Source organism: Uloborus diversus, chromosome 4 (assembly GCF_026930045.1).
Source record: "Uloborus diversus isolate 005 chromosome 4, Udiv.v.3.1, whole genome shotgun sequence".
NCBI classification, from domain to species: domain Eukaryota; kingdom Metazoa; phylum Arthropoda; class Arachnida; order Araneae; family Uloboridae; genus Uloborus; species Uloborus diversus.
The window spans coordinates 66,566,097-66,578,267 of record NC_072734.1 but is presented as its reverse complement, the minus strand read 5'-3'; the positions used below and the strand labels follow the sequence as shown (position 1 = coordinate 66,578,267).

The 12,171-nt window shown below is 34.5% G+C and overlaps 1 protein-coding gene across 1 annotated transcript in view; it reads right to left on the bottom strand.

The window, feature by feature from the left end:
• LOC129220616 (nitric oxide synthase, salivary gland-like) overlaps window positions 1-12,171 on the bottom strand; it is a 150,013-nt gene that overhangs the window by 68,351 nt on the left and 69,491 nt on the right. Inside the window, 3 exon segments of the mRNA XM_054855046.1 lie at window positions 5,351-5,452; window positions 6,744-6,918; window positions 10,350-10,489. Coding sequence (XP_054711021.1) covers window positions 5,351-5,452; window positions 6,744-6,918; window positions 10,350-10,489 — 417 coding nt within the window.

The window sequence follows — 12,171 nt, the reverse complement described above, 5'->3', positions numbered from 1 at the left end:
TGGAATAATATTACAATGGAGTGGGACATTCCAGAAGCTGTAAAACCTAATGTAGCATTTCCACGGCATTCCATAATGTTTTTGAACTTAATTTTTTGATATTTCTACCTTTTTTTCCTTTAAATAGCCAGAATTAAGTTCTCTTCACCCCACTGCCCCCTATACCATATGCTTCCTCGCGTATTTTCTCGGCATTCAAAAAACAAAAAATCATAAACAAAGCACCCCTTCATTTACACTTTTATTAAAGTTTGGCATCTCTCCTCATTATGTGGGAGAGATGCCACATAGGTATAAAGTAAGTAAGAAATCACATATACTGCTAAATATAGCTGAAATAAGTTAATAACAAGCTGAATCAAACATTAAAACCAGTTCTTACTTTATGCTGTGTTTGTTTTACATTCAACATTTACTGAAACCAAAGCGACTCAAAATTTTTGTTGTAAAATTCTCGCACTACAATGATTTTTTTGTCCCACATACGTCACACTCGAGCGCAGTCGAGTAAGAGCTGACATGTTAAAAAGAAAGCGTCTATCTTTACTAATATTAAAGCTGAATGTCTGGATCTTTGTCCGGATCTCTGTCGGGATGTTTGGATGTCTGTGACGCGCATAGAGCTTAGACCATTTGGCATGAATTTCATGAAATTTGGCATAGCATTAGTTTGTAACATGGGGTGTGCACCTCGAAGCGATTTTTTGAAAATTCGATTTTGTTCCTTTTCTATTCCACTTTTAAGAACATTTTACCGATCAAGTTATCATAACATGGACGAGTAAATTACCAAATTATCATAACGTGGAACCGTAACATGGACGAGCAAATTAACATAGCAAATTAGCGAGAAATTCATCATCCATTATTTGTAATTATACAGACGAACCAAATAACCTTTAAATTTTCTACTCCGGGCAAAGCTGTGCGGGTACCGCTAGTGAGTAAATAAAAACAGTGAGAAATTTAGCCATCTATTTCTTAATCACTGAATGTTCGAAAGTATTTCAGTGACGTCTCACCTCATATGGCGTCTCTCCCACTTTTACCCTAAGTGTTACAAGTTCATTTCTTAAGCAATGAAAAGAAGTAGTGTTTTGAAATATACTTGCTTTCAAAAATAATTAATGAATTGAAAATACTACTGCAATCGGTTACATTTTATTCGAAAAGTGATTGAACACAGTGTGGATGGATATTATTATCGATTTTTAGGGGGGGGGGTGTATCTTTCGCTGTTTCTTAGTCGCATGGTAACTTTGTAGAGCTTGAAAGAAAAAATCAGAAACTTGCCCTCACTTGGGGGATTTCTATGTATGATGTCCACTTTTTTCCATCATATTTCACCCCCTTTCTCCTTTGTCACAAGTGTCACACTTTTTACCCGCTCCCCTCCATTTGTCACACGTCACATTGTTTTACATAAGGGACTGTCCGCCAATGATGTCACACTTTTAGGGGGTTGTGAAATTGTGACAGTTTATGACAAGAGGGAGGGAGGGGGTAACAAGATGTGTGTCATCATGCATTTTTTACTAGAATACGTTTAGGAAAAATAGCATGACTTGTGACAAGGGGGAAGGATAAGTTAAAGTGTGACACTTTGTGACAATGAGAGGATGGATGTCAAAAATTATGGAAAAAGTGTTACATCCCTAAGCATATTGTTATAAGAATTGTTTGATGTCATATTTCTTGTTACTTCCTTGTAACGTGCATTTTACGCTTAATATTGCAAAATACTTACTGTTTTGCTTTAAAAATGTCAGTCAGTTACCAGTGGAATAATCTGAAAATCAATTACACTTAGAAGATGGCCAGTTATGCACGAAGAGCTAACTCTTAATATAAATCAAACACAAATAGAATGTAAAACTATGTTTTAATAAACAAGCATAAACCAAACAGATGCGTGTATCTGAAAAATAACGTTAATATAAATTTAATATGCATTTGAAGTGCTTTACAGAAGTTTATATTTTCCATTTTAAATTAAAAAAAAGTTTTCAACGTTATAATCTTTGTATGCTGTTGATTTGGAAAAATAAATGTTTCGCGTCAGTGCAACTCTGAGTTCGTAAACGAAGAACATCAAATTTAGAAAAAAAAAAGGCTATATTCACACAAAAACCATATCTAGCTCCGCTCTAATTACGTCGTAGTTAGGCAAAATAATCACCAAATATACCTGTATAGGAAAAAATTGAATTATAGTTAGAGAGAGAATGTTACTCATTACTTATTTTAAGCTTGAAATAAATTGAAAAGGCTGCAACTGCGTTGATTGGGAAACTTAATTTGCTTTCTCCTTCCCAAGCGAAAAATTATGAAATGATATTATTTATTAAGGGAAAACCATAATTAAAAGTCCGGGGCTGTTGCACTTTATTCTGTGTGCATTCACAGACAATTTCGCTTCAGGAAGAGAAAAAATATTTTTGATTGATCATTAAGATAAAGAACTGGAAACGTTTCAAGCCACAGAGCCAATTACTCATTTATGTCTCCAAAAGTTATTATTTTTTCATTTCTTGCTGTGGAATAGATTTCGCCACCAAAACGTTCATTCAGACTGAAAATGCAATGGATGGTTTAAAAAAACGTAGGATAATTAGAGTACTAAGTTCATTTAATCAATAATCAGAGAAGGGATATGAAAACATCCATAAAACGAACGTCATTGTTATAGAATGGGGTTGTTTCCTCCAGTCAAACGTAGTACTTTTTGTCACTGAAATTGATAGAATAAGCAAAAAAAAAAAAACATGGACTCAGAAAATACTTTTATTTTCCCAACAGTTATTTTTTAATTAATTTTTTACAATGTCCGATTCTTAAAACAAGGCGTGGTCTTTATGACGTCACAAATGATGCGCTTTTGCGCATCTTTCTACCGCATTTCCACGTCATGATAATCAAGAAGCGAATTACAATTGTGCTCTACGCTTGCTATCAACCATATCATTGCCAATACACATGAATAAAGATGCGAATTAAATATTTTGGACCGTGAATCGCAACACTGAATGGCATTTCATCATTTGTGATGTCATCGGCAGAAGCGTTAAACGATGAAAAAGCACCGATTCAAGTAATTTTTTAAAAATATCAAACTTAAAGAAATTCTTTACAAAATGGTCAGATTCTATGTTTTTAAGCATGCTCTTTCAGAAAAAAAATACTTTTAAAATTTTGGAAACGACCCCATTGTTATTTTGTGAATGCTGCTTTAACCTTCTCAGACTTAGTGTTGGACACACTAGCAAAAAAGTTTAATAAAATGTGTCGATGTGCAGAATTTTAGTTAATTTTCTCCTTAGAAGGTAATAATACGAAAAAAAAAGGCATTTTACTCTTACATTTTTATTCATAACGTGTCCAATCAAATAAAAATGGCGTTTTCTAAAAGAAAGAAAATTATACGCATGTGCATCGGGAAATGTCCCTAATTTAATTCTTTTTTTAGATTAGAAAATTCTTAAAGAAGCAGCTTAATTTCTTAAATGTTGTGCCTTTCTTGTGAGATTATCAGTTTTTACTCAACTCTTCCTGCTTCTGATTTATAACACGATCATTTTCGTGTCGCTCCTCTAGGAGAGAATAATTTTCTCAAAAGAAGTTAAGATATTGTTTAAGCACAGCGTTTTTTTCTGTACTTTTGTATGTGTTAAAAACCAATTAATGCAAAAAAATAATAATAAAATGAAATAAATATCAATAAAAGAATAAATAGATAAATAAAATTTATCATTCAAAGTTGGTTTTGAGTTGAGGAAGTTGGTTGAGGAAGTTAAAAGATTTTGCTAAATTTCAAATGACATTTTTAGTTATCGAGTGATAGTTTCAAAGTTTAGAGTATGTTTCAGCCGTCGAGAATGTTTCAATTTTGCACTAGATTTTTCTCATCTCAGAAAACGCGCTTAATTTTCTGATAGCGCTTTTGGAATGTTGAAATATATTTTCTAACTTCCGATTTTGTTCTCAGACCTTTGTTTTTGTTAGGAGCGCGAAGAAATTCACATTTAAAGCTTAAAAAGTCAATTCTAATTTTGACCACACAAATCGTAAAAACGTTTCTAACCGATGGTTGAATGTAAAAGAAAATGTTTAATCCAAAATCTACCCCTAATTCATAAAATACGGCAATGAGAATTTCCTTACGAGTGGCTACATTCCTAACTGTTCACGAAAAGGAGTTACCAAAATTCGGTGAACACAGTTTTCTTCCGTAGCTTCTTCTATCTTGCTCGTCCCATGAGCAAAAGTTTTTTTAAATGCAACTTTTTCCGCAATTTCAGTTTCAGTTTGCACTTAAAATGATCACAATTCGGAAAGACATAGAAAGGCATCTTTTTTCTGTTGTCTTATATAATCCTAACTTGATCTTTATACTTCCAAAATTTTGTGAAACTTAATTTCTCTCCGAAGTGAAACTTACCTTTCCCGCATCAAAGCTTCGAAACGATCACAATCCCTTGTTTTCGAACGTGCTGCTGATAAATTGTTCTTCAAGTCATGCTGTGATACACTGGAAATCCTTTTATCACTACCGCATTGTCAAAAGCTAGTAACTGTCTGCCTAAAAAACTACCATTTTTCTATATCGAAATATTTTCTGTACTTTCAGCAGCCACTGTAATTGCAAATTTGGTCCTTTGAAATGTAAAATAAATGTCACTTCAATAACTCGTCAAATAAGTTCATGTTTTTAATGCATTTACTATAGCGCATTTTTACTTTCTATGGAAAGAAGTTTTTAATGCATAAATAGTTCCAATTTTCGAGGAATTTTTATGGTTTTACTAGTGCTACACAAATTCTGATCTTGATGAAGTGTCCACTTGTATCTAGCTTTTGTGGAAATGCTTTTTAAATAGTAATCCAATAAATAGAGCAGAACTCGATTATCCTGGTAGATGAACATTAGCATGAAACGGATGGTTAATTAGTTTTTAGCACCTACTCCAAAAGGAGAGGGTCCAATTGAAAGTTCTTTTAGGTAATACAAAGTATTGTACAGCATAAAGTTGTGCAAGAAATCAAAAGAAGATTAACATGCCAATCATCCTTAAAATAAGCTAGAATTAATTAGGTTTTGCCACAGGTTGCTCAAAAGAGGTATGTTCCCTTGATAGTGATCAAAGAACTACAAGATAACTGCTGAAAAAATCTTTTCATTTCACAATATAATTTACTTTAAAAAACATCATTTTAAAATGAATCCCCCCTTTAACGACTAATTCCTGTCATAGCAAACGGGGATCACTTCATGCAAGTTTTACTACGTTTCTAAATGAATAATTGCTCAAAAAGAACTTTACGAAGCAAATGACTTAAGTTATGAACTTACTTGGTAGCTGTAAATGACAGCCAAGTTGACTTCAACAACAGCGCGATCCTTCCAAAGAGTAGATGGAGCTCTTGTATCGATTTGAAGACGTGTTGCCACTTCCTGCCGGATAGAAACATTTTGGTTGAAAATCGGATAGGAATTATATAATTATCAGATTTTTCCTTTTACCAAAGTTAAAAACCTATGATAAAAAAAAACCACTTCGTGTGAAACTCCAAGTCTTAAAATGCCAGCAATATAAACCTGTGTATCAATTTGCGCAAAACATCTTCATAAACTGGGTCACCTTCAACTAGGAACATCTTCATAAACTTCATAAACATTAATACTACATTTTTAAAATTTATTTCAGCTAGTTTTGAATTACACAAAGAATTTAGTGACACAGAAATACTTCTCTGAATAAATCTAATATTTATGAACTGTCGGAAATATTTTGTATTAAACGGATCTGAATCAATTTGCCCCTGACAATCACTAAGATTGCATATTTCGATGAATTTTTTTCAATTTTTCGTCTTATTATTATAATTATTATTATTTAGGGAAATATTATTCATTGTTATACCTATACTCGTATTCCCCAATCGATTCGAACCTCAGTCAAACACCTGAACTACCGATTGAAACCTTTCGATTGATTGAAGAAGGCATCAAATCGCAGTTTGGGTTCTTGATTGGTTCGAAGAGGTTGGGGGTTACGGTCATTATACAGAGCTCGGTATCTTTAGTGGTCAGTGAGCCCAAGACCACTCTGTAAAAATAAATTCGGACAACAGCAAAATAAAGCTCAATCAGCTTGGTGGAATCAGTGACTAAACGCCATCAATAGTCTGTAGTATCAATAGTTCATTTTAGTTTATTACATTTTATGAAAAAGCGGCATAAAACAATTTTGGCAAAGGTAGAAAATGTGTCATCACTGCATAAGGTTCGATATTACATGCTCTCAGTTCAGAAACTAAGGTAATATTTGACGTTATTTTTTAATGATAAATTACATGTTTTGCCTTTTTTATTATTATTTAATTAAACTTTTATTATTTTTCAATTATTTATTATATTATATTTATTTATTATTATTTACGCCCTTTCTTTCCTGGAGACTACCAACCTTGACGACTCAAGTTGCTTTTTACTTTAACGTTATTTTTCTCTAATTCCATATTAACTTTATTTATCACACTGCTGCTTTTGCGCCTATTTAAGTGACGGTTCTTTAATAATTCCTCTAAATTTTCTGTATTTCTCGTTCATTATTTTGTCTCTGCACGTTTGTTGTTTCCTATCAATTAAAATAACTTGTTCATTGATTTCGAATACGTATCTCTTTTTCAGTACGAAAATTCAGTGGACAGGAGTTGTACCTTCAAGACTGTACTAAACTTACCTCTAATATGTTGAAGCGATGCGTGTCGCAGAGATCCCTCGCTCCGATTTCAGTCACCATATACCATCCGTTAAAAGGAGCCGCTGGGAATTCGATGCCTCCCACGTCAAATAACATACTGGACACCGCTGGCAGCGCATACCACTGGATGTCCAGCTCCGCAAACCACGGGTATCTGCAAGCAATTTAGAAATTGGTGCTGTAACTACAATAACCCTACGTAAGTGCAGACCGGTCATTTCACATTTTTACATCGTGGAGAGATTTACAGGCAGTAGCAAAAAGTGAAAAATAAACAAAAGTTCAAAAGTAATAGTATTACTAAACGAGCTGATGTGTGCATCACATGACTTCCTTTCACTCCAATTTAATGTCCTTTTCTCATTATTGGCAGTTTTGATGTGACTCAATAGTTTATTCTCTAAATATCAATAACAGTGGCCAAATAAAAACCAGATTAAAAAAATAATAATAATAAAAATAAAAATTAAAAAATCGCCAAGTTTGTCTCCAAGTTGGCGACAAAACTTGGCAACCAAAAGACTGGCGATACACCACTTGAGTTTACATCGAAATTAACAATGATTTCCCCCCAAAAAGGGGCAGAAGACTCCTTTTATAGCATCCGAATGCAACCAAAAAGGGAGGTGCACAACTAGACCCCACTAGGTATCTACGTACCAAATTTCAACTATCTAGCACATTCCGTTCTTGAGTTATGCGACATACATACGCACGTACACGCATACATACGTACATACAGACGTCACGAGAAAACTCGTTGTTGTTGTTTTTTTTTCGGGAATCGTCAAAATGGTTATTACCCGTGTCTATACGTTCTTGGCACTTATCACGTGTGACCGAGTCAGAAAAAAAGAAAAAAAAAAACTCAACATTCATTCGGGGGTGAGCAAAATGGAAATTAAAGTCGATTTTTGAGTGAAAATTTTTTTTCGCGAATACAATATTTCCTTTTTTGTAAAAGGAAGTAAAATCGGTTAAAAGCACAAAATAAAAACTGTAGACACGTGTTTAGTGTCACTAGGCTATCTTTGTTTCATTGCAAAAGAACTTATTCTCCTTGTATCCCTGAAAAAACGCTTATCTGCAATTTTTGGCCAACTCACACATTTTAACGTCGCTTAAATATCTTTTTATAGCAAAATTTTTGGCAAAAGGTGTTCGGTTTACTCAGGTATGTAATATTAAAAACAAAATGAAACCCAATCACTTAAAAGGTAAATCCATTAGACAAAGGACAATTCCCCCTTAATCGGCATTTGTCAGAGGATCAGTAAACATTTTACAAAAGTTCACAGACCAGTGATTTATTTTATTTTTTTGTTGCTATCATTTTTCGTAAATTTGTACTGGGCGTTAAATAAGTGAAATTGTTGGCAGCCTGGTGATTTTTTTTTTAAATACAGCGTGGTAGTGGACTGGTAAAATATTTCCACAGACTGGTACTGGTCCATCGGACCATTGGTTGAGAATTCCTGACCAAAACGTTGAGCTGTCTTACGTTAAAGTAAACTAACGGCCAGGGCTGCTAGAGTAGCTGCCTACGACAACTCGTCGTTAGGCGGCTTAAAAGTAGTAAGCTTGCAAATTTAAATATTTGCTTGCAAATGCTTTGCCAAGATTCTAAATGGTGAAAAAAATGAAACTTCCTCTTTATAAGTAATGAAGTTTTACATTTGTGATTAAATTAAAATAAGAAATTAGCATTGGTAATACAATAAACGATAAAAATTTACTTACACATGCTTTATATAAAATAGGGAGAAATTTGAACAACATGATTGATTCTTTCAGTTTCTCGTTTGCTGATTTCTTCAGATTCAACGCAGCATTTAACTTACGTTCAAACCTTTATACTTTCTTTTAGCAGATTTACTATGGTTTTAAATTTCATAAACTTCTCTTAAGTTTCTATTTTCTTAGGTTTCTCCTTCCACTAAAGAATTAACTGCAATCTTGAAAAACAAGTTGAGTAAATTTAAATGTATTTTCTTATTGAGTAAGTTTTTATACGCCCAGAGTTTAAACTAAACCGTTTACAGAGAAAACTACATTTTTAAAATTAGCTCACTAGTTTTTCAAAAATTTTCGGTAAGATTTAAAAAAAATACATTTTATATCGAAGGGCTATTCTCAGTACAAAAATTTACTCTTATTTGTGCATTTAATTCCGCGTACGAATCAATAAAATTTCACTCATTTATTTCAATTGAAAATATAAATTATAGAAAAGGGAAATACGCACAACTTACATTTCACGTTTTAACAACCATTAAAAAGCTTTAATCTTCAGATCTTCTAGATGAATGCTTTATTCATTTTGCTGCTAACGTGTTCTCTTAAGAAATTTCTCAAGCAGAAGATTTTTGCATTTAGCGAGGGGAAATGTGAACGCCATATTTTAATAGGCCTGTTACTTGGCGTGGAAATCCAGTTAGGATCGTGTTAGGATTTCATTTCTAGCAAACACAATTTTTGATTCGTTTTATCCCTAATCTCGCTTTGCACCACAACTGACCAAAAGTTTCTTCCATGTATATTACGCTGTGGACTTTTTGTTTTTTGAAGGTGTTAAAACAGTTCTAAAGAGCTATAGAATTAGTATAATCATATCCAGAAAGATTGCGATAAAATGCTATTTTCGTGAATAAAAATGACACGAAACTGCATTTTTTAAAAAGAAACATTCAAAATATTTTCTTTTTGCTAGAAATTTTAAAGAATGCTTAGATTTGTCGCAAAAGATTTATTCTCAGGAGCTAAATGAACCTATTTTTCCAAACGTCGGTTCGTCTATATGAGTTATCACAAGTCTTTTCTTCGATATTATTTCATTTCATCTGTTGAAAAATTGTTTCAATACAAAACAACGTTTCTGGATAAAAAAGGAGAAAAATCAGTTGTTGTGAAATTTAACCTTTCATTTCAAGAATCTAAAAAAACTTTAGAAAAATAATGTCCACCTAAATTTTGAATTTAATTAGGCACCGTGGCTCGTAATATATCCATAGGGAAATGTAATGAATGAACCGCATGAAATGAACTGATAAACATTATTCCGATGTACATGCAATATACCGACAGCTCTGTTATCCCATTCAGAGACTGCAGTTCCGTCCTTATTATCAGACACATCAATCTAGAACTGAGAATAACAGAGCTAGAGGCAGATGTCATCTCATTGAAGCTGAGAGTGCCAACAAATTGGAATAGAAAAAGTAGATTTATCTCACCAGCGAGAGTTTGCAAACATGGAGCTGTTCAACTCGTAAATTGACGCCTAAGCTTGGGTATTAATCAGTAAGTTATCGCCCCTAAGCCAGGGCTAAGGCAGAGAGCTAGATAAATTTAATTTATTTACCGGTTTGTTGACACTCTGAGCTTCAATGAGATAACATTTGTCTGCAGCTCAGTTATTCCCTGTCCCAGACTGATGAGTCCAAAACTAGTCTCTGGATGGGATTACCGGGTTGTCGGTATATTGCATGTAGTGCCGGCTCGGGGGGGGGGGGGGTAACTTACTGCTTAATATTCATATGCTCTGCCATATTGCAAGCGACATGAGTTTGATGGTTTGATGCTTACTTGGGGTGCGTTATAGGGACCCGAAGTACCAGGTCTTCCGGTAACTCGAAGACTTGAGGATCGTGTCCATTGGCCGAAAGCACCAAAGGTAGAAGATCCCATTTCTTGCCACAGCCTTTCCAGCCTAGCTTTTGACAAAGCTGGAAAAAACATATGATTATTCAATGAATGAGGGTATTTATGCTTGCCAGGATAATGCAGCACTGCGTTGTTACGGGTAAGGTAGGACCTACCCGTATTGATCTTTCATTTTGTGCATAATTCTGCAAGATTGTATATAGTCATTCCAATTTATATTGTTTTACGATCTTCTCATTTCATATTGTCTACCACAATTTTATACACACCGTTATCTCATGCCTGCAAATATGTTTATATTCAAGTGGCCCTGAAACGATTCCTTTTTTATATATTTCACCTTCCTCCACCTCCCCTCACACCTCCAGTGATCTATTCCATCCATGACTCCTCCCCTTCACACCCGGCAAAACAGCTCACGCTCTCCACCGAATAAACATCATGATCCGTATCCAGCACAGCGTGATCTATTTTGTTTAAAAGCTCAAATTTACTAAAAAATTTGAACTGACGCACAGTTCAACCGACATGGAACAAAAAGTTACACTAAATAACTGTAGCAGTCTGAAGGATGTTTCAGGTGTGTTTTAAACATAGTATTTCCTCAAATACTAAATTTCACACCAGCCTCAACAGGTTACAAAATACGTTGCAGTCGCCCTTTCTATTGCAGATACTGTCCGTTCATCAGGAGAAGACACTTGACTCCGCCTTCGTCACCTGGTATCCGACGATTCCATTTCGCTATGTTCGGAAGAAGGTTTATGCTCATACATTTTTCCTTAAAAGCAGCAGTTTTAAAATTTAAGAAGAATGAAAGAGCAGACAAGCGAAGCAAGAGACGTGGAGAAGACTAACACATTTTCACACAGTTAAATGGACGCTAAAGTTAAGGTTATTTCCTTTACAAGCACGGGTATGTGTTTATCGATTACCCCCGTGCTGAAATGAATTCTGTGTTCGAGAGGGTGCGGTGAGAGAGAAGTGTCATTTCGTTGCTTTTTTAAATTTTCGTTGCAATAAATTGTTGCTATGGCTTTAGACCCATAACTGGTTTTAGACCAGGGTAGAATCAACTATTCATAGCATTCAGATCGAAAGTGATGCTTAATCATGTATTAAATGACAGCAATGAGTAAGCACGAAGGCGTGTTCATCAAGCGACGTTAAACCAATGACGTGCAAACAAAGATGGTGGAAAACATATCGCTGTTAATAGGAATAAAAATATCCAAAATTGATAACGGTAACACTACGAACATCCACTGTGACACTAATGGTACCTTTGTCACTGCCTTTCTACGCAGGCCGTTGGTTCTACCTAGTTTAATTAACATGACTTTGTGCTTGCTTGAAGGTTATCATTTATTGCATTATAATGTACTTTCACACAGAAGGCCATGATCTGTTGATTGAGACATTATGTAAAAAGTTACATGAAAGCTGTTGCTGTTGGTCCGAAAACTATAGCAACAACGACTTAAGTAACGTATATTATGGCTGCTGCGGTTCTTGTGAAATCAGCATGATTAGAAAATATTGGTCATTATTGCATTAGTACTTTTACCCAATGATTTGCCAAGTGACTGAAATTGATTTTTCAGTTTGAAACTGATTATACAGGCTGAAAATGAGGTGCAAAGCAAATATTTCGGTTAGGTGGTCAGCAGAACCCCCAGGGTTTAGTTCCCAAGTACGCTTGGTTCTCATTGTAACGACCCACTGAAGGGATGCACGGCTAAAT